This window comes from Monodon monoceros, unplaced genomic scaffold, assembly GCF_005190385.1.
Source record: "Monodon monoceros isolate NGI ecotype Baffin Bay Population unplaced genomic scaffold, NGI_Narwhal_1 Super_Scaffold_7, whole genome shotgun sequence".
Lineage (NCBI taxonomy): Eukaryota > Metazoa > Chordata > Mammalia > Artiodactyla > Monodontidae > Monodon > Monodon monoceros.
In genome coordinates, this window is record NW_021703784.1 from 106,754,962 (window position 1) to 106,777,363 (window position 22,402).

General features: G+C 57.2%; 1 protein-coding gene across 1 annotated transcript in view; it reads right to left on the bottom strand.

Annotated features, from left to right (window-relative positions):
• Window positions 1-14,505: 14,505 nt before the first annotated feature.
• MUC5AC (mucin 5AC, oligomeric mucus/gel-forming) overlaps window positions 14,506-22,402 on the bottom strand; it is a 23,882-nt gene continuing 15,985 nt past the window's right edge. Inside the window, 19 exon segments of the mRNA XM_029209434.1 lie at window positions 14,506-14,776; window positions 15,153-15,267; window positions 15,373-15,436; window positions 15,628-15,747; window positions 16,063-16,161; window positions 16,241-16,363; window positions 16,748-16,785; window positions 16,941-17,042; window positions 17,395-17,566; window positions 17,918-17,949; window positions 18,132-18,235; window positions 18,345-18,432; window positions 18,791-18,969; window positions 19,435-19,642; window positions 20,071-20,254; window positions 20,362-20,612; window positions 20,989-21,163; window positions 21,673-21,881; window positions 22,167-22,401. Coding sequence (XP_029065267.1) covers window positions 14,506-14,776; window positions 15,153-15,267; window positions 15,373-15,436; window positions 15,628-15,747; window positions 16,063-16,161; window positions 16,241-16,363; window positions 16,748-16,785; window positions 16,941-17,042; window positions 17,395-17,566; window positions 17,918-17,949; window positions 18,132-18,235; window positions 18,345-18,432; window positions 18,791-18,969; window positions 19,435-19,642; window positions 20,071-20,254; window positions 20,362-20,612; window positions 20,989-21,163; window positions 21,673-21,881; window positions 22,167-22,401 — 2,769 coding nt within the window.

The window sequence follows — 22,402 nt, forward strand, 5'->3', positions numbered from 1 at the left end:
GTACTGCAGCTTTGTAATAAGTTTTGAAATCAGGAAGAATGAGTCTTGCAACTTTGTTCTTCTTTTTCAAGAGTAATTTGACTATTCCCTTGAGATTCCACATGAATTTCTGTATGGATTTTTCTATTTCTGCAAAAACACCATTGGGATTTTGATAAGGATTACATAAAGTCTGTATATCTCTTTGGGTAATATTGTTATCTTATCGGAATTAAGTCTTCAAATCCATGGATATGAGATATTTTTCTACTTATTTATGTATTCCTTAATTTCCTTCAGCAATGTTTGTAATTTTTAAAATAAATTTATTTGTTTAATTTATTTATTTTTGGCTGCATTGGGTCTTTGTTGCTGCACATGGGCTTTCTCTAGTTGTGGCGAGCGGGGGCTACTCTTCATTGCAGTGTGCAGGCTTCTCATTGCGGTGGCTTCTCTTGCTGTGGAGCACAGGCTCTAGGCTCATGGGTTTCAGTAGTTGTGGCACTCGGGTTCTAGAGTGCAGGCTCAGTAGTTGTGGCGCACGGGCTTAATTGCTCCACGGCATGTGGGATCTGCCCAGACCAGGGCCTGAACCTGGGTCCCCTGCATCAGCAGGAGGATTCTTAACCACTGCGCCATGAGGGAAGTTCCAGTGTTTTGTAATTTTCATTGTACAAGTCTTTTGCCTCCTTGCTTAACTTTAATCCTAAGTATTTTATTATTTTTGATGCTACTGTGAATGGAATTATTTTCTTAATTTTCTCTTTGGGTTGTTCCTCGCTAGTGTATAGCAACTTGCTGAATTCATTTATTAGCTCTGTCTTAATCCATTTGGGCTGATATAACAAAATGCCACAGACTAGGTTGTTTATGAACAACAGAAATTTATTTCTCACAGTTCTGGAGACTGGAATTCAGCCAGCATGATTGGGTTCTGGTGAAAGCCCTCTTCCTGGTTTAAGACTACCCACTTCTTGCAAAGTCAACAGGGGCTAGTGATCTCTCTGGAGCTGCTTTTATAAGGCACTAATCCCATTCATGAGAGCTCCACTCTCATGACTTAAGCACCTCCCAAATGCCCCACCTCCTAATACCGTCACCTTTGAGGGTTAGAATATCAACATATGGATTTTGGATGGAAACACACCATAGCAAGCTTGAATAGTTTTTGGTAGAATTTTCAGAAATTTCTACATATAAGATTAGGTCATTTGTGACCAGGGATAGTTTATTTTCCAATCTGGGTGCCTTTTACTTCTTTTTCTTGCCTAATTGCTTTGGCTAGAACTTCTAATACTGTGTTGAATAGAAGCAATGAACATACGCATCATTGTCTTGTTCCTGATTTTAAAGGAAAAGGTTTTATCTTTCACCATTAAGTATGACATTAGCTGTGGGCTTTTCATGTATGGCCTTTATTATATTGAGATAGTGTCTTTCTAGTCTTAGTTTGTTGAGTTCCTAATCATGAAAAGATATTTCAATTTGGCAAATTCTTTTTCTGCATTAATTGAGATGTGGGTTTTTTCCCTTTTCAATCTATTAATGTGGTGATTGGTTGGTTTTTGTATGTTGAACATCCTTGCATTCCTGGAATAAAACTCACTTGATCATGGTGTAGAAACCTTTTAATATACTACTGAATTTGTTTGCTAGTATTTTGTTGAGGATTTTTGCATAACTATTCACGAGGGATATTGGTACGTAGCTTTCTTTATTTGGACCAAACATAGTTTCTTTTGTTGTTTTTTTTGAGGTTTTTGATTACTGATTTGATCTCCTTCCTAGTTAAAGGTCTATTCAGTTTGTCTGTTTCTTCATGAGTAAGTTTTGTTAGACTATGTGTTTCTAGGCATTTTTCCATTTCTTCTAGGTTATCAAATTTGTTGGCATGCAATTGTTCATACTATTCCCTTTAATCATATTTTTTAGTATTATTTGTATTATATTTATTTCTTTGTGATCTTAGTTTTTAATATACTATATTGCCCTCGTTAGATTATACCTTCATATTCATAGAACAATATAAACTAATGCCAGTAATAATAATATTGTGGTACAAAAGATCCTGAAGCCTTTTTTTTAACTGTTTTGAGCAACCATACATGGTATTATATTTATTTCATTCTGTTATTTTAATTTTTTATTTAAATATAGTTGATACACAATATTATACAATTTACAGGTGTACAAATAGTGATTTACAATTTTTAAAGGGTATGCTTCATTTATAGTTATTATAAAATATTGGCCATATTCTCCATGTAGTACAATATATCCTCATAGCTTATTTGTTTTATACATAATAGTTTGTACCTCTTAATCCCCTACCCCTATGTTGTCCTCCCCCCTTCCTACTCCCCACTGGTAACCACAGTCTTTTCTCTACAACTATGAGTCTGTTGTTGTATTGACTAGTTTGTTGTATTTTTTGGATTCCACGTATAAGTGATATCATCAGTATTTGTCTGTCTCTGTCTGACTTATTTCACTTAGTATAATACCCTCCAAGTCCATCCATGTTGTTGCAAACCTTTAATCACATTTATCTCTATAAAATTGACAGTAATGCCCCTTTCATTTCTGATTTTAAATTTTGATTCTCCTTCCTTTTTTTTCTTAGTGCATTTAGTTAAAGGTTTGTCAATTTTGTTGATCTTGTCAAAGAACCACCTTTTGGTTTTGTTGGCTCTCTGTTGTTTTTCTATTCTCTATTTTATTTATCTCTGCTCTAACCTTTACTTTTTCCTTCCTTCTGCTAGATTTGAGTTTAGCTTTCTCTTCTTTTTCTAGTTCTTTAAGGTGTAAAGTTAAGTTATTGGTTTGAGATCTTTTTTCTTTTTTAATGTAGGTTTTACAGCTATAAATTTTCTTCTTAGCACTGCCTTTGCTGAATCTCCTGTTTTGGTATGTTGTGTTTTTGTTTTCATTCATCTCTAAGGATTTTCTCATTTCTTCTTTGACCTGTTAGTTGTTTAAGAGTGTGTTGTTTACGTTCCATGTATTTGTGAATTTTACAACTTTCTTTCCATTATTGATTTTTAGCTTCATTCCTTTATGGTTAGAAAAGATACTTTATATGATATTAATCTTTTAACATTTACTAAAGCTTGTTTTAGAGCATAACAATTAGTTTATTCTGCAGAATACCCCATGTGCACTTGAGAAAATGTGTATTCTGCAGTTGATAGGTGGAGTGTTCTGTATATGTATGTTAGGCATAATTGGTTTTTTTTTGTTGTTTGTTTGTTTGTTTTGCGGTACACGGGCCTCTCACTGTTGTGGCCTCTCCCATTGCGGAGCACAGGCTCCAGACGCGCAGGCTCAGCGGCCATGGCTCACAGGCCCAGCCGCTCCGCAGCATGTGGGATCTTCCCGGATCGGGGCACGAACCCATGTCCCCTGCATCGGCAGGCGGACTCTCAACCACTGCGCCACCAGGGAAGCCCCCTGTAGTTGGTTTATAGTCTTGTTCAAGTCCTCTGTTCCATTATTGATTTTCTGTCTTGTTGTTCTATACATTATTGCAAGTGTGGTACTGAATTATCCAACTATTATTAGTAGTTTTATTATCTAGCTCTCCTTTCAAGTTGGCCAATGTTTGCATCATATATTTTGGGACTATACTGTTTGGTGCATATATCTTTATGATTGTTATATATTGTTGAATTTTTTTCTTTTATCAATAAATAATATCCTTCTTTGTCTCTTATAAACTTTATTTTAAAAAACTTAAAGTCTATTTTGTCTGGTATTAGTGTAGCCACCCCAGCTCTCTTTTGGTTGCTATTTGCGTGAAATATCTTTTTCCATCCTTTCACTTTCAACCTATTTGTGTCTTTAGTTCTAAAGTGAATCTCTTGTGGACAGCATATAGTTGGATTTTTTGTTGTTGTTGTTGTTGTTGTTGTTGTTTGCGGCACGCGGACCTCTCACTGTTGTGGCCTCTCCCGTTGCAGAGCACAGGCTCCAGGTGCGCAGGCTCAGCGGCCATGGCTCACGGACCCAGCCGCTCCACGGCATGTGGGATTTTCCCAGACCGGGGCACGAACCCGTGTCCCCTGCATTGGCAGGCAGACTCTCAACCACTGCGCCACCAGGGAGGCCCTGTTGTTGTTGTTTTTAATCAATTCTGCCTTGTGAATGGAAAGTTTAAATCGATTTACATTTAAATTGATTACTGATAAGGATGGACTTACTTCTGCCATTTTGCTATTTGTTTTCTGTATGTCTTCTAGCTCTTTTGTTCCTCATTTCCTCCATTACTGCCTTCTTTTGTGTTTAGTTGATTTTTTGTAGTGACAAATTTTGATTCCTTTCTCATTTCCTTTTGTATATATTATGTAGATATTTTCTTTGTGGTTATCATGGGATTACATATAACGCCATAAAGTTAAAACCATCTAATTTGAATTGACACCAATTTAGTTCCAACTGCATACAAAACTCTAATCCCATATAGTTCCTTTCCCTCCTAATGTTATTGTTGTAACAGATTAAATCTTTATGCCTTGTGTGCTAATAACATAGATTTGCAATTATTTTCATGAATTTATCTTTTAAATCATAGAAGATAAAATGTAGAGTTACAAACAAAAATTACAGTAATACTGGCTTTTATATTTGCCCACATATTTAGCTTTATTGGATATCTTTATTTTCTTATAGAGCTTTGATTTACTGTCTAGTGTCTTTTCATTTCAACCTGAAGGGCTTCTTTTAGCATTTCTTATACGGTAGGTTTAGTTTTTGTTTATCTGGAAATGTCTTAATTTTGCTCTCACTTTCGAAGGGCAGCTTTGCCAGGTAAAGAATTCTTGGTTGATTGTTTTTTCTTTCACCCTTTCAGATGTATCATTCAGTGCCTTAATGGCTTCCAAGGTTTCCAGTGATAAATCAGCTGATAATCTTATTGAGAATGAATTCTCTTGGTACTTTCGAGATTTTCTTCTTTGACTTTCAACAATTTAGTTATAATGTATGTCAATGTGGACCTCTTTGAGTTTATTCTACCTGGAGTTTGTTGAGCTTCTTAGAAGTTTTCAGCCATTATTTCTTCACATAATATCTCCGCCCCTTTCTTTTCTCTGCAGGGACTCTCATTATGCGTACGTTGGCCCACCTGATGATGCCTGACAAGTCCTTTAGGCTCTATTCACTTTTCTTCATTTTTTTTTTCCTGCTCCCCAACTTTGATAATTTCAGTTGTTCTGTCTTCAAGTTCGTTGAGTCTTTCTTCTGCTTGCTCAAGTCTGCTATTGAGCCCCTCTAGTGAATTTTCCATTTCAGTCACTGTATTCCAGAATTTCTATTTTTTTTAAATAATTTCTATCTTTGTGTTAATATTCTCATTTTGTACATGCATCATTTCCCTGATTTCCTTTGGGTTTTGTCCATGTTTTACTTTAGCTCTTTGAGCACACTTAAGGCAGTAGTTTTAAAGTCTTTGTCTAGTGAGACTGATGTCTTGACCTCCTTATGGATGATTTCTATAAATTTATTTTGCTCCTTTGAATGGGCCATATTTTCTTGTTCTTTGTAAGCCTTGTGATTTTTTGTTGAAAATTGGGAGGTAACTCTGGAAATCAGATTCTCCCCTTCCCAGCGTTTGCTATTCTTTTTCTTTTCTTTCTTTCTTTTTTTGTTGTTGAAGGATGTAGCGGTCCATCTGTTTTGAGACTTCTCCAAAGTCTTAATTTTTACAAAGACTATTCCTTGTTGTGTGTGATCACTGAATCTTTGCTGGTTTAGCTTGTGTTCAGCTGGTGTTTGGGCAGAGTTTCCTTGAGTAGCAGGAGCCTTCCCAGTCTTCACAGCCTAGCTCTGTCTTTCAACACTTAGGCAGGCTTGCTCTGAGCCTGGGGACCAGCCCAAGATGAAATCTTGCCTGGGCATGAGTGTGTCTTTCTAAATTCCTGCATGTGCATGGCTGCTTTTGAATGCCCAAATTTCTCAAAGGGTCCCGCTTCAACTCCTCCAGGTCTTAGATGGTCCATTATATGTCTCCAACTGTAATCTCTTGCCCCAGGAGTCTGTGGGTCTGTAGTCACTTCACAGGTTTTATGAGCAGTGTCTGCCACTTTTGCCACTTGAATTCCAGGTTAAGCAAAACAGAGATGCGTGCCTTGCATCATTCCTTCATGAATCCACCAGATGTTCACAGTAATTTGCAAGTATGGTATTCTCTGCTCCTTCTGGCTTGGGGTGGGGGAGGGGAATGGAACTGGGCTGGCAACTCAAGACCAAAACTGCCACTGCACTGGGGATGGGCAAGGGTGAGTGAAAATGCCACAAAACTTTCCTATCCTTCTGAAGATGGCCTTTTCTGGATTGGACATTAGCTTGGTTGCTGTAAACCTCTGACTATCTTCTAGAGCTCTGAAGACAGTTATTCCAGACAGTTTCTCCTCGTCCTTTTCAATGTTTCTGTGGAAAACGAGACCTTAGAGCTTCCCAGCCCACCACAGAGTCATTCTGAAAATACAAGTTCGTGAGGCTAAATGGATATAAATGAATAAATGAAAAATAAATAAATGGAAGAAAAGAGATATCTCTTCCTACTGCAGAATGAAGGTAAGAAGAGTGGATGTGATTAGAAAAGCATCAGTGGGTGCTAACACTAAAGGGAGTGGGATCCTTACATGGTCCCAAGCCTCTCCCACAAGACCCTTATTAATTCCAAGGGGGGAAATGGCTACTTTCCAGTGGAAAACCTGACAGACCCACCCTGAGCCAAAGTGAACTCCCAGTGGTGGATCCAACCGACATCACGTGCCTCCAGGTATAAGGAACTGAGAAGGACACAGCTTCACTCCTGCTGAGTGTGTACTCCAACCTCGACACAAGGAAGCCACAGACAGACCCAGATTTGGGGATGCTGCACCATGTAACCGGCCCACACTACTCAAAAAGGGCATGGTCAAGAAGCCCAGAGAAAGGCTGGGGACAGATTCCAGGTTAAAGATGACCAAGAAGGCTGCACTCACGTGACATGCGGTCCTGGGTCAGACCCCAGACTGGGAGGAATGGACACCAGCAGGACAAGCGAGGGGTGTAGCGGCCTGAGGACGGCAGGTGGTGCTGCATCTTCACAGACCCCGCCCTACTTCTGGGAGACACACCCCCATCTATTTAGGTTGAAGGGGCAATCTTCTTAAACTCCAGTGAAACAGAGAAAATATGTAGACACAGAGAGAGGGGAGGGCAGGCACAGCACAGCCCAAGAGCAAACAGTACAGCAAAGGGAGCAAAATACAAACCCTGGAGAATCTGGGCTAAAGGCAGACAGGAGCTCTTTATACTATTTCTGTAACTTATCCATAAATTGGAAATTGTATCCAAAAGTTCTCCAGAAAGCTCCATGCTGGCTGTGATTTGGGGAATGGACTAGAGGGAGGCCATTGGGGGACCACTGCACCTGTACATGGCAGGGACACAGTGGTGAGGTGGGGGAGGGCCAAAGGGAAAGGGGGGAAGGGGGAGGGGCAGGCACCCTATCTTCTGGGCAGAGCCAGCCTGAGCAGGGGCCCCGTGACGTGGCAGGTCCCCAGGCAGGTGCAAGAGGTGCCTCCCTGTCCCCTTCTCCCCCCTCCCTCTCCACCCCTCCCCCCTCCTCTTCCCCAGCCCTGTTGTGAATCTCCTGGAGAAGCAGCACCCCCACACAGGGCCAAGGTCTTGGGGAGGGTCACAGGACCCCCGAGGGGGCAGAGCCTGGGCGAGGCGGCAGGCATGGCCCGGCATGGGCAGGCAGATGTGGGCAGAGGAGAAGCTTGGGCCTCGGGGCCCACGCTCGCTCAGGATTAAGGCAGCGTCAGGGAGAGTAAACAGTAGCGGGCGGGGTGTCCTGGCCGCCAGCAGAGGCGACCAGGTGTCAGTGGGCAGCGTGCCCTCCTCCCTCCAGGAACCCCAGTGTTGACTCAGCACCACAACCTGGCAGAGGGGCCTGACGCAGCCCCACACAGCCCGGGGCCACACCCCCCAGCCAGTGCTGAGGGGCGCCTGGCCCTGAGGCTACGCAGGCCGGTCATCCACATCCAAGCCCCGCCTGCTGCCCTCTCCACCGGCCTCAAGGCCCCAGCAGTGACCAGTGACCGGAGAGGGCGGCCGGGGGACACACCACCGTCCTGGGCCACGCCGCCCTCGTCTGGGCTCAGGCCCCGGGGTGGGGGAGGCCCAGCCCTCCTGGGGGTCACAGGCCCAGGCCTGATCTCTGACCCCTGGAGGCCCCGACTTCACTCTGCTGCATTTTTTGGGGGAGGCTGAAGGGGTTCCCTCGTGTCTGGGTGTCTTGTTCGTGTTCTGTCAGGGCCCCCGCCTAGCCCCACGTCTGGGATGTGGGTGATGCAGCAAGTGGGGTACACCCCAGCGATGGGTGAGTTTGAACTCTGGACTGTAACAGGAGGGCGGGGAGGATGGCTAACAGCAGCGATCCTGGTGGCCAGGAAAGTCCTCGAGGCACGAGCTGGACTAGCGGGCTGTGGGGAGGGTTGGATGGAGGCTTCTTGGAAGCACCAGCCGGGGGAGGAGGCGCTAGAGCCGCCTCGCCATGTCTGCCCCCACATCTGCCCAGCAGAGCTGCTGCCAGGCCCCTCAGAGCTCAGGACCGCTCGGGATGGACCTCGCTGGCCAGCAGGACGGTGGGACCCGCAAGGGACAGCAGTGGCCAGAGCGCCTTGCCCACAGCCCCCTGCCCCAGCCCCCTTCCCCAGGAGGCTGCCTGGCCTCTGCAGGAGGGGTTTCTGCCAGCATGTAGTCCCTGCCCTCCGTCCCCAGGGCTCTGGTGTCCACGTCTGCAGGTCTGGCCAGGGATTGTGTGAGTGACACGCACACCCGGGTGCCACGTGAGCAGAGACATAGGTGCCGTGGCTGGAGAGACACCATCTCCCTGATGCCTAGGGTTAGGGGTGTGGCCGCCACCCCAGGGGCAGCTTCTGCAGGGGCGCTGGGAGGAGACGGGGGCCGGGGGGAGCTCGCTGGGCCCCACCAAGCATGGCTTAACCTGGAGCAGCAGGACAGGGTCCCTGCTGGTTCCACACACGCTGAACCGCCCCCTCGTGGAACCGTGGAGGCTCGGCCGTCAGCTGAGGACACAGCATGGATGCAGCCAGCAGGAGGCAGAGACCCCACCCCAGGGACGGAGCTCCAGGCCCCACTTCCTGGGGCTGGAGGCTAAGGGCCGGGAGGGTGTCCAGGAAAGGACAGGTCTGGAGACAGGGCGCGAAGTCCCTCCACCCGAGGGCTCAGCCTGTGGCCTGCGAGATTGAGTCTAGGGTCCATGAGGCCAGGCCACCCTTCCCACCTGGGGGACAGTCTCCAGACACCCAGGCTGCCATGGGGCCGCTGGCTCTGTGGACTCTGTGTGCCCCCAGGGCTGGCTACCCTGGTGGAAGCAGGAAGGGCCGGGGCCCAGGGCGGGGAGGGCCCCCCGGGAGGGGCTGGGCGGGAAGGGGGCCACCTCATGCCCCCGGGGATTTCGCGCCCCTCGCGTCCTCCAGTGGGCCGGGTGCCTTGCTCTGAAAGGCCTCCTGAAGTGGGCAGCACCCGCTGACAGGCTGTGTCCCCAGAGGGCACCGTACCTGCTCCTTCGTTTCATGGGTGTGGGGGGCTGTGGCACTCACAGGACAGGGTGGCCCTGAGCTTGGCATGGGTGCTGGGGTCCCCTCAGGGCCTGTCAATCTGGGAGTGAGGGCACCAAGTTCCCTGAGCCCTGCGGGGGCTGGGGGCGCCCAGGCTGTTTGTCTTGGTGGAGGGGCGGTTCCCATTCAGCTGCGTCAGCTCTGACCTGCCCTGGCGACCCTCCTGCCCAGCCCCCCAGGCAGCCCCCTGCTCGGCAGCTGGACACCCCTGGGGTGGATGCTGGGTTGTGGGGGTGTCCTGAGTCCCAGGCTGATCACTGATCGTGCAGAGCCCCCCGCTGCTGTCAGAAACACACCTAATCGTGCCCATCATCCGAGTTCCACGCTGGCTTTCCATCTTTGTTTTTGTTTGCAGCTCTAGGCATCTTCCACATCCCTCTGTCCATCCTTGCTTGGCTCCGGGAGCCATGCTCTTTGGAACATCAGTCATAAACACATTTTCTTCTGGGAGCCGGGACACAGGGGCTTTACAGTGGTAACACGATGATGTTTTATTTTTATTCTGTTCTGTAAAGAAAGAAAACCCTGGCGTGCCTCTCTATAGGTGGGTTCTATGAGCCACGAGAAAGCCACGGGTGCAGACAGCGACCCCAGGTATGTCACCCTGTCCACGGACCGCGGTGAAGGGGAGCCACAGAGTTTATGTCAGCGAAGCCCAGGGCTGTTGCCAGCATCTACTGTTTTACATCTCGCGGAAGGGCTCCCTCCCCACTTCCCGTCACAGAACCATCTCCCACAGCTTCCCTGGGGCTGCAGGGTCCTCACCTGCGAGGTCTTGAGCCTCCTGGAGTCCAGAGGAGAGGAGACCTACCTCCCGCCTCCCTCCCCCCGCTTCCCCTCCCTTTCTTTTCTATCTGCACTCACTCCCTTAACAATCTCCCGAGCTGAAGAGCTGAAGCTCCGACTTCTCCCATCTTTGCCTCCCGGTGAGGGCAGGCTCCAGCCCTGGCCCCCCCGACTCACATGTCCACCTACCACCCTGACCTCTCCACCGGGCATCTAATGGTCAAACACAGTGTGACCCCACCAAGCTCCTACCCACCCCAATGCCCTTCCCCAGCCACCCCATCCTTCCCCGGCCCCCCGATGGAGGGTGCTGTCTATTCACCCACACTCCACAGCCGGTCCATCGCCAAACAGTCACCTTCACCACTGACCTACCCCCCAGCTCAGTCTCCTGCTTCTCTCAGCCCGTGTGTCCGTCCTCACCCTGCAGTGGGGCCTGAAGGGAAAGGCAGGGCTCTACAACCTCTGCCCGGCCCCCCAGGGCCCTTCACTCAGGGCTAAGGCCCGGTTCTGGATCACCCTGAGGCCCCTCACCCCGCCCACCTCGGGCACAGCCATGTGCCTGCAGCTCCGCTCTCCGACCCCGCCAGGCCCTGCCGGGGCACCTCCCCCAGACATGCGTAGGCTCCCTCCTTCCCTTCCTCCCTCCCTCCCATGACAGCCACTGAGCAGGACCCCACCAGCAGAAAGGGGTTCTCTGCTTTACTCCCCCGTGGCACTAACGCGTGGCCTCATTCCCAGTGATCTGTCCACTCTGTCCGCCGTCGCCAGGCTCCCGCTGTGCGTGGCTCTGCGCATGGCCCGGTCCCTGAACGCGGCTCGCCCTGGGTTCCGGGCTGCCACGTGGCACAGCTCCTGGCGCAGCCCTGGCCCCGAGATTGCCGCGGTACTTCCCACGCTGGCGGCAGCGCCCTCACTCTTTGTCAGTTGATCCGGATATCAGGACCTTTGACGTCCATGCAGATTCTGCAGTGAGTTTGCTGACTTCCTCTGAAGACCGGGCCACGAGGCTGTCTGGGCCACGCTCACGGAGACGCCTGTGTGATGGTCCAGGCCCCACGTGTCCCCACGGGGTTGGCTGTGAATCGCCAATCCGCTGCCCAGGGCCCAGGTCAAATAGGTCAGAGCTGTGACCTGCATGTGCCCAGGACCAGGCCGGCCGCTGGCGCCCAGCTCTGGCCTCAGACCAAGCAGCCCTCTCCAGTGGTTCGGGCCTGGGTGGGAGTCCAAGTGTCCCTGGATGGGGTGGGCTTGCTGGGGGCAGAGGTCAGGAGAGGGCTGCAACCCGACCTGCCCACCACGGTCACAGGCTCCCCAGTGTCCTGTGTCCCTGTCCATCTCCTTCCCCATATCCAGGAGCCCCCAGCGCCCTTTATCTGGAAAGAAGCTGCCCCCAACCAGGTCCCCCCAGCATGAGGGTGGACACCCCTTCCCCATCTGCCTGGGGCAGGACCCAGAAACGAAGGGGTGGCCCTGCCAAGGCCAGACTCCACGGGGGCCAAAGGGGGTGGGGTGTGAGCCGCAGAGGCCAGCCCTGGCACCGGGACCTCTTCTGGCCATGTGTCCCCACCCCCGTGGTGACAAATCATCCCCCCTCCCCCCCCAGCATCCAGCAGGTGGGGGCCCCAAGCACAGCCTGGAGGATCCGCCCTGCAGGCAGAGCCGTGGACGCCTCGGTGGGCCGAACCCAGCTCTGTTGCTCTTCCTGGCACCACCTGGCCAGGGCTGCGGGTCTGGGGTGGCAGCAGGGACCCGTTATCTGGTTACTCTTGCTGCCTGGTCACAGTTCCCGGCAGGGGAGGGGTTGTGCACTCCTTGGGGGGTGGAGGGTTAGTCACTGTGTTGGCGTCCATCCCAGCCAGAGAGGAAGAGGGGCCTCCCTCCGGCACCCGGTCCCCCCGGGGGCACTGGCACTGACTAGGGTACCACCTGCGGCTACAGGGCCAGCCAGTCTCTGGGGCAGCAGCTCCCAGAGCCAGAGGGCCGGGAACTTCCTGCTCCCAAGGAGGGCGTCCCATGGGGGTGGCAGTGACTTCCCTGCCCGGACCTCGTTGCCACGCCCATCCACCTCCCACTCAGGCTGTCTCCTGGGCCCAAGGGGTCGTGGGGTCATGGCTGTGGGAGCGCCTCGGCCCCTACCTGGTCTCTGACAGGAGAGGTCAGGCTGTGAGGTCAGCTCCACTGCCCACACGGCCGGCCGGAGCAAACAGCCGGGTCAGGCGGGCCATGGGGGGCTGGACCAGGGCACCGGGCACTTGGCACTCAGGACGGGGCAGACGGGGGTGGGAGTGGGCAACGCCGGCCAGAGGGGTGTAAACTGTAAAGGGCAGTCCTCGCTCTCATCCAGGGTCCTGGCGGCCCTGTGGACCTCAAGGGGCGGCCCAGCCTCAGAGGACGTAAGCCACCTCCCTGGACCCCTGAGACCCCTGACTCTGCTTCCTGAGCCCCTGGCCCAGCCGGAGGCGCCAAGACCACTGTGCTGCCACCTTGTGGCAGTTCAGGGACTGCAGCCGGGTCCTGGAGGTGGGACTTTTGGTGCCACCAACCCCGGACCCACCCGGCCCCGAGACCCAACTCAGCCTGGCCCTGGTTCTTGTGACCAAGGCAGCGTGAGGTGGACGCAGTGGGCATATCTAATTCCAGGAGCCGCAGCAGGGACATGAGGACATGAGTCCAGCTTCCTGTGTTTCCACAGTTGACCTCCAGCAAGCTGCCCTCCCCAGGCCTAGATTCCAGCAGGACAGAGAGCCTGCTCCCATCCCCCATGTCGTCGTGGAGGACAGGTGGTGAGGCATCCGCCCCTGCCCTGCATCCACGCCTGGCCACTCGAGCCCACTGCCCAGTGTCCTCAGGTCCCCGAGGCCTTCTCTGGGCCAGCAAAGGGGCCCCAAGATGCGCGGAGTGGTGGGAAGCTCGGCAGGACTGTTAGCTCCAGGCGACCCTGGTGGCCGGCACGGTCCAGCCTGGCAGCGCCCGCCCCGTCGGGGTCCAGGCCAGGCTGGCCTCCCAGCAATGGCTGGGGTCGGCGGGCTGGCACCTGGCCCCGTGGGCTTGTCTGCTCTGGGTGCCCCTTCCTGGCACTCAGGCTTGGGGAGCTCGGGACACCCTGTGCATTCCTGTGCTGGACAGGCAGCCCCCCTCCGCTGCCCTGTCTGGGCAGCAGGCTCCCTCCATGCCTGGAGAGGGACATCCGCACGGCCCTTGCCCACCCTCCCAGTGCTGTTGTGGAGCTGCGTCCAGCCTGAGGCCAGTGTGTCACCGGGGGTGTCGGGGACTCCCCTGGGGCCTCTGAGGAAGAGGGGGCTGGGCTTTCGAAACTTGGAGGTTCTCAGGGCAGGGGGCAGGGGTCACAGAGGGGAGGGCAACAGCACTTCTGGGGGATTGGTCTCCCTTGGGCCTGCGTGCACACACACATGTGCACACACGTGCACAGACACAGGTGCACCACACACCGAGCTTGACTTTGGTGTGACGGGAGAGTCCAGAGATTTGTAGAGAGAAGATGGAGCCTTCCCAGTCTGACGGCTCAGCTGGGTGGACCCACGGGACTCCCGTCCTCCGTCCGGCCAAGTGCACAGAAGACCAGGCAGCTGGCCTGCCCCGCCCCGGGCCCACGTCTGCCCTCTGACCTGCTCCCGGCTTTTATGGACAAGCTTAAAAATCACACGGAGCCCACGAATTGCAAATGCTCCAAGTATATTTCCGAAACCGACGGCCCTTTCCTGAGGCCCAGGGCGGGGCAGGGGTGAGGCTCTGCCTCCCAGTGGCCGGCCGAGCAGTCAGTTGCTGTACCTGAGGGACCGCTGTGGCTCAGGCCCTTACGGGATGCTGAAGGCCGGGGCCAGCAGGCCGGACCCACAGAGGAGCCTCCCCCACCCCCTGCCCCCCGGGCTGGTCCCGAGCAGGCGGCTGCGAGCCCGTCAGGGCCGCTGCACACCCGGGGCCGCGGGACTCGGAGAGGGACGAGAGGGGTGGACCGTGCGTCCTAGGCTTGGGTCACCTGGACCGGGGCTCAGGTTCCACCGGCCCTGGGGGCCAAGATTGCAGCGAATACAACCGTTCTCGTGGGCCTGTCCTGGAGGGACAGGGCGGGGCTCCAGCCCGTCTACTGCAAAGGCCGGGGAGCCAGGGCGCCTCTGCTCCAGCGCCTGAGCCCCGCCTCCTGGCTGTGCTCAGCACCCTGCACCTCCCCTGAGCGGCTGGGGCCCCCGTGGGAGTCGCAGGGCAGGTCCACGCAGCCGCACTCCTGCACCTCGGTGTAGCTGAAGGCCTGGCTGGAGCCGTCCTCACAGCGCAGGGTCACGTGCCGCAGAGAGGCCCGCAGCTCCCAGCAGCACCTGCACCTGTGCTCCACGGCGCGGGCCTCCAGGGAGTACCTGCGGGCAGGGGCCGCCTGAGCCAGAGGTCGCGGGGGCGTTTAACAGTGGCTCCCGCGGGCCAGTCACGGCAGCTGAGGGCCTGTGGTTCCTTCTGAGCCCCCAAAGGCTGGGGGGGGGCCCAGCAGCTTCTCAGCAACCACTTGACCAGCAGGTCACCAATGGGGACCCCGAGCCTGGGGTCTCAGTAAAGAGAAGAGTGTGAGTCCAGACAGGCCGCGAGCCGTCCTTGGCCCCCGGCCCAGCCCCCTGCTGGCCCCCGGCCCCCCATCCTGCCCCTGTCTGCCCGCCCCAGGCCCTGCCCTGCAGGAGCCCTCTGTGGGCCGGGGGTGGCGGAGTTGCGGGTCTGCCCTGGGCAAGTCAGGGACTCACGTACATGGAGGTGGTGTCCCCACAGTTGCCCCGGCAGTAGGTGAGGCGCACGGGCCCCACGGAGCTGCAGCCTGGCTGCCGGAGGACCTGAAGCTCGTGGTACACGGCGCAGGTCGACCCTGAGGAGGGACACAGGAGGCGGCGCAGAGGTCAGCCCTGGCCAGGCGCCCCCCGCCCCCCGCCCCCTCCTGCGTCCCCCGCCCCTGGCAGACACACCCACTCACTGTTCTGGGCTGGGGGTTGGGGGCAGGAGAGGCAGCAGCCGTCCTCGCTCAGCCGAGCCTCGTCCTGTGAGGACAGAGATGCCGTTGGCGAGGGCAGGGACGCAAGACGGTGGCGCCCACTCCCATGCAGGGCCCCATCCTCCCGTGGCGAGGGCAGGGACGCAAGACGGTGGCGCCCACTCCCATGCAGGGCCCCATCCTCCCGTGGCCACTGTCGACCCCCCTGGGCAGGGCAGGCGGGCTCCCAGGACTCACCGCTGGACAGCCGAGGGGGGCACACGCCTTCCTCGTGGTCACCACCACGAGCCCATCCCGCTGCTTCTCACACTTGTGTGTCACACAGCGGCTCCCGGGGTCTGACCAGGACTCGCCGGGCTGCAAGGAGGCCCAGCCAGCAAGTGAGTGGCCCTCCCCAAGGCCCCCCTTCCAGCAGGGGAGGGTGCTGCATCCGTCTGTCTGTCAGCCCCCAGCCCACGGGCGTCCAGAGGCTTCCGCGGCCTCTGCCCTGCGCCCGCCTTGCACTGACGGCTCCCCAGGGGCCCCAGTGCACCAGGAAGCCATCCACCCAGCACCCCAGCTGTCGCTGTGTGCTCCCGGCGGCCTCCCTGTGCAGGGGTGGGGCTGGCCCCCCTGGAGCCTGTGGCCGGCCCCGCCCGGAACTCACCCCAAGGCCCCGTGACCGCTACTCACGTAGAAGAGGTGAGCAGAGCTGTTGCTGGTGTTCGTGACACAGGCCACCTGCACGCACTCGCCACAGCACTGCCCGCTCTGTGTCTGGTACTCGAAGCCCTGGGAGGGGGGCAGGGTGTGTGGCCTGAGCCCCGGCTGGGCGCTGCGTGGGGGTGGGAGTGTGGGGGGGGGCACTCACCACGGGGCAATGGGTGCTGCAGATCTGGGTCTCACAGCTGATCACGACCGTGTCCGACTGGGGGCCACCGGGCAACTCACACCAACACTTTTCGCACAGGTTCGAGGAAACTATGGCACCAGGCTGGGGGAGTCAAGGCGACAGTGTCTTCCCAGCTGGGCCTGGTGCCCCCGCCCTCCCGGACATCCCCTCCAGGCCTGCCCCCGCCAGGCAGACTCTTCCCCTGAGGTGACCCTCAGTAGTGCCTCCTGGTTGGGGTCCCGGTCTTGGGGACAGGGCCCCAAGGCTGCTTCTCCAGGGAGGTCAGATGCTCTGGAGGACCCGGCATGGGGAGAGAGAGGCTGGGGACCTTCTCAAGTTCAGGACAGGGGTTGTGGTCCCAAAAGAACCCACTGCTGCTCCAAAGGCCACCCAGGCCCGCAGGGACGCAGCCTCGGGGAGAAGCTGGCAGGACGGGGGGACTCTGGTCCCTGTGCACCAGGGGCCTGACCTTCGGCTGGTTCTTACCTGGTACAAGGCGCCGTTGATGCTGCAGACGGTCCGGCCTGCTCAGGGGAGAAGGCAGACCTGCAGACCCACCGTCCCCTTGTCCCGCCAGCCTCCCGAGTAGCAGCTGCCCGCGCCACCACTACAGCATCCCAGTCCCGGGCGACGGCCCATGTTCCCCCCAGCCTGGCCGCCGCTGAGCCAGGACACTCACTGCAGTTTTGGGTCGGGCAGCAAGCCCCTTCCTTATAGGCCAGGATGGAGCGCGAGCCTTCTGGGCAGTCCACGGGCGCGGGGCAGTGTGTGGTGTTGCAGACTGCAGCAGACGGAAGGGGGCGTCAGGGCACCTGCCTCCCTCCCAAGCCTGAGTGTCGCCTCTCCCTGGGGGTCTCCAGGAGTACTGACTACCCAGTGGACAGGTGGTAGGCTCTCCAGGGGGTGCCCACCGCCACGGGGGACGAGGCTTCTGCTCGGTGCTGACCTCCGTGGTAGCCCTCACCCTTGAGCCTTCCTGCTGGGGGTCAGCAGCTGAAGACGCATACAGGGAGGGTATGCCCACCACCCGCCTGGGGTGTGCCGCCAGGTGCCAGCACCTCGGGACCCTTCAGAGGCAAAGCTGGCCAGCCCTGAGCCTGTGCATGTGCGCCCCCGCCCGGCCTGGGGCTCACCGCAGGTGTACTGGGGACAGCACTGGCCGGTCTGCAGGGCCGCAGGCACTGGCACGAAGCCGGCCTCGGGGCAGGCGGGGGGCGGGGCGCAGGGCCGAGTCTGACAGCTCAGAGTCCAGGTGCCGCCCTTGCAGGTGCACTCCTGGCAGCCCACGCTGACAGTGTGGCCAGGCTGTTAGGGGAAGGACATGGGACCCCCGGGCCCACGGCTGAGGGCCTGCAAGGGGTCTTCCAAAGTGTGGGCGGGGCTGAGGGCTGCTGGGGCTCTGGGAGGCCCATGGGGGCCAGGAGGCGGGGTGGGAGGGGGTTGTGCGGGCGACCGGCCTCCCTCCCCACCATCCCCACCTTCACTGTGTGGGAGCAGGGTGGGGGGTTGTCTCCAGGGAGGGCGGGATGCGGCCAGCCTTGGGGCCAGCACCCATCCTCCTCCAGGACCATGCAAGGAGGCCTCCTGAGTCTTTGCTCAGGAAAACCTGGCCCCTCCCTTCCCCTCCTCTGAGTCCCCCGAGAGTGCCACACTCACCCCCACAGGCTCCCCGTCGGGCCCCATGCAACCTGGAGGAAAAGAGAGGACGTCATCGCTGGGCTTCCATGGCCCCCAGCCCGTCACGGGCAGACCCGGTGTCGGGGGCTGGGGGAAACCTAGGCTGTGGTGGAAGGCCCTGGGGTCTGGCTGAGAAGTGCAGAGCCCGAGGGGCCAGCGCGTGGAAGCCCCAAGCCCAGCCCCAGGGACGTACTGCTGCAGTTGGCTGGCACGCAGACCTCCGAGCTCGAGCTGAACAGCGTCATGTCCTCCGGGCAGAAGCAGCCTTCTGTGATGGGAATGGCTTCCGGGAGGGCCCTGTGCGGAGCGGAGGGTGAGCGGGGCCGTGACCTCCAGGATGGGGAGAGGCGGCCTGGGGACACAGGGCGGGGTGGGTGTGTCCCAGAGGGAGAGGGCAGGTGCTTACAGGGTATTGGCACTGTCGTTCATGTAACAGTAGGAAGGATTGGACGGGCCGCAGGGCCGGTACACCTTGTCAGCAGGGCAGGTGAAAGCTGTGCGAAGGGTGAGGCCACACCTGAGGCCGGAGGGCACGAGAAGCGAGCCCTGGCCTGGGTCCCGCTGGCTGGAGCTCTTGGCCCAGGCACCTGCTGTGTGCCCTGCACCGCCCAGCCTGTCCGAGCCCTGGACCCCTGCACCCTGGGCCCAGGTGCTCTGACCTGGATGCCTCCTCTTGTCCCTCCAGGAAACAAATGCACTCCATCCTGGTCTCAGGCCTCCTCCTCCCGGAAGCCCACCCTGACCACCCAAGCCCACCCGTGGATTGCCCAGTGTGTCTGTCCCCTCGAACATGCTGATTGCCACCGCCCAGCGGGACGGGGCACTCTGGGGCGGGGGGGAGGGGGCACTCACGGCACTCGTGGGTGGTCAGGCCCCGCCAGTCGATGCACACGCTGAGGGACGCACAGAGGGCGGCGTACAGCTCCAGGCTGGAGCACCCCATGTCCACCGCGGGTGCGTGGCACTGATCAAAGGCGCAGGCTTGGTAGTATGGCCACGGGGGGATCACCGAGTGACACGGCTTGAAGACCCTGCAGCACAGAGACACACGGGTCATGGGGCAGCTCCGTGGTAGGGTTGCCAGGCTGTAGGCTTTCCCTAATGAAAGGCCCCGAGGGAGAGGCGTCACTGGGCCGACCTGTGTGCTGAGGGACCCCAGCCTCTTGGGCCATCTGTGTGCGGCGGGGAGGGTGTCTGGCTGCAACACAGCTTTTCTTTCTGCAAATTCTCCGCTGGGCTCCCCCCGTGCCCTGCACGCCCGGGTGCTGCCACTGGCTGAGGACTTATGCCCGGAGCCACCATGAACTGCCTCAGCACCTCAGAGGCCGACCCGCCACGAGCCCCGCTGGGCTCTGCGCCTGGCATTCCAGCAGCTGTGGCCCCCCTCCCTTGGAGCCCCCTGCAGGCCCGCCCACTTCTTCCTATCTCCCAGGCAGCGTGGGATCAGCAGGGCTACTCGACACCCCCCACACCCCAGCCCTGTCAGGGAATCTCACTTGCTCAGAATTAGCTGGCAGACTGGCGAAGGTAGGCACGAGGTGGACGTTTTCTTGGGCTCAACTGTGGTGGGCGTCAGGGGAGGCCTGCTGCAGGATGGCTGGCCAGGGCGTGTCACATTCCAGTGGCCGGGCATGTCGGAGCAGGAGGGTACCACCGCCCCCCCGGGCAGGCGGCACTCGTCCTTCTGGTCATTGGTACAGGTGCCTGGGGCATGGAAGCAGCGGTCAGTCAGCCGGGGAAAGCAGAGGCACCCTCACCCTCCCTTGGGGCGCTGGGGGCCGGGCCCCAGCGTCTCCGCGCAGCACTCGATGGGTTGCTGTGGGACCTGTCCCCTGACCTCCCTGTGCTTTCTTTTGCCTCCAAGAAGCCAGACCCTGGGGCAGTTCCCAAAGAGGCCTCACATATGGGCCACATGGCCAGGCCCCTGGGTCGTGTGGCCGCACATTCTTGGTGCAGCTGGAAAGCAGAATCACCTGGAGGCTCCGCTCCACACGGGCGGCCTCACCCCCAGCCAAGAATGCAGTTCCTGGAGGGACACACCCGAGGCCGACCCTTCACACACCAGACACTCCCGGCCAGAGAAAGGGCCCAGAGTCCGGAGGGCCAGAGTGGGGCTAGGGCCGAGCGCTCACCGCACTGCCCCTCCGTGTTGTTGGCAAATTTGCTGAAGGGCAGCTCCACGGAGAAGATGAGGCCACTGAACATGACCTGGACACCAAGGGCGGGGATGGTCACGTACATCTTGATGCCGATTTGGGAGACAACGATGCCGTCTTTCTGGAAGCCGGGTCTGACCACCTCACTGTTGAAGATGATCTAGACGGGGACCCAGCGAGGGAAAGAGAACCGGGTGGCGATCAGCCAGTGCCTGGCGCCCCTAGTCCTCCCGGCACAAATGGGGGCTGCCCGGAGGGCGTCCCCACCTCATTGGTCATCACCCCTCCGACGGGCTTGCGGGTCAGCACGACGCGGTCCTGCTGGTACTCGATGATGATGGACTGTAGGCAGGGCAGCCCATCCTCAGCATCACAGAAGTAGGTGTCGATCAGCACCCGGAAGTGTCCGAACACGGGCACGATCTGCTGTACCAGCACATACGTGCAGTTGTCCAGAAACGTGTAGTACATGCCATCAAAGGTGACGTAGTGGGGTTTGCCCCAGCGGCTACACACGCCTGCGGGAGGACGAGCCGCCTTACCTGGCCGCACTATGGGCCTCCTCCCACCGCCCCGGGGCTCCCACAGGGGCAGGTGTGTCCCGCGCCGAGCAGAGCAGGCGACTGCCCTGTTGTCGGGACCCACACGCCAACAGCACATAGAACTCTGTCCAGTAGGTGCCCAAAGAGGCCAAGAGGTGGGACAAGACTCCGGACGCCCCCTCGCGCCTGCGTGGCCCGGCTGCTCTGGGCTTGGGCAGGGTTCCGCCAGGCACCTGGGGAGGAGGCTGGGCGCCACCACCGCTGCCCTGACCTTGGGAAGTCCTTCCTGGGTCCCACCGATTCCATCCCGCCTTTTCTGCCATGGCTGCCACCCCCGGCCCCGCCAACTCACACTTGCACTCGTAGAGTGGGCAGCAGTCCTCCGGGTTGGCCACTATCACAGCGGAGTAGCCGTTGGCACAGATGGGCTTCTGCACCTTTGGACACTGGCGCGCCCTTATGGTGATGACCCCGTTGCCCACACAAGTGGCCTCAGAGCAGTTGGGCATGGCCCAGGTTTCGCCTTTCTGCGGAAGCAAAGACTGCTGCAGGGCCTTGCCCTGACCCGGCGCCCACCCCTCGGGGCTCAGGGCTCGCCTGGGTCTCCGGGGAGAGAAGAGCCACCGGGATTGGGACCAATACTCACACCAGGCCTCTCCTCCCCCAGCACCCCCCCGAGCGCCCGGCTGACTGGGAGGGGTTCCGGGTATTGGAGGTTGCCCCCTTCCCCCTCTGCCCATTTCCACCCACCCACTGTTTCCACTCCTTGGCCGTTTGACCCTGTCCGGAGCATCAGTCACCTGCTCTAGCCCCCTTTATAGGCAACAGAGTCTCAACCTCGGGCCCCACGCTCCTGGCACCCCCTTCCAGAAGTTCTGGAGGACCAGAAATGGCCGCTTGCCATGGTCAGCCTACATCAGCCAAGGGGTCACCAACCTTCATGCACCCTTGATGCCACAGCCTACTTTGAATGATGCTGAGGGTCCCTGCCCTGGCCGCCCCGAGCCCCCGAGAAGGGCAGAAAAGGTGAGGTTACCGTTCTTGGGGGGACTGCATTTGGGCATCCTCGCTGAGTAACGGGCACAGAGGCAGGAGGGGAGGACGCTGGTGTGGAGGTGGCCGGGGCGGGAGGTGGTGTGCTGGTGGGACAGGTGTGGTCGGTCCGCCTGACCACGTGGCAGTGCAGGCTGCAAAGGGCATAATAGCAGTGCCCGGAGAGGTCCGTCTGCTGGTAAATGATGGATCCTGCAAGAAAAGGAACGGGAGGGCACTAGGAGAGCCGAGAAGCGATCACCAGGAGGGACTCTAACCAGGCTGGTGGTCCGCCTGGGTGCTGGGCTGGCAGGTGGCCTTCCTTCCCAGGTGTAGATGGCATATCCTCAGAGACGGCTTACTGCCTTCCTATACACAAGACCTAGCCCTTTTGCAAAGACAAGGCACCCCTCCCTCCCCTTAACACCGTAGTTTTGTGAACAGGACAAGAGTGGCCAGGGCCAGCACACACCACACACCCAGGTAGAGCACACGTACCTGCGGAGTATAACCTGGAGGCCACACTGCAGTAGCACGTGGATGTGGAGGGCGCTGCAGAGCTAGGGGAGGTCACCAGGGAAACCGTGGGGGTGGTGAACTCTGGAGAGAGTGAGGGCTGGGGACTTGGAGTCACAGAGCTGACAGGGCAGCCTTTCTGGGGGTCACAGCACAGCACGCGCACCTCGCAGTTGAGGCACATCCTGAACTTGCCCTTCTGGTCCCGGTTCCGACAC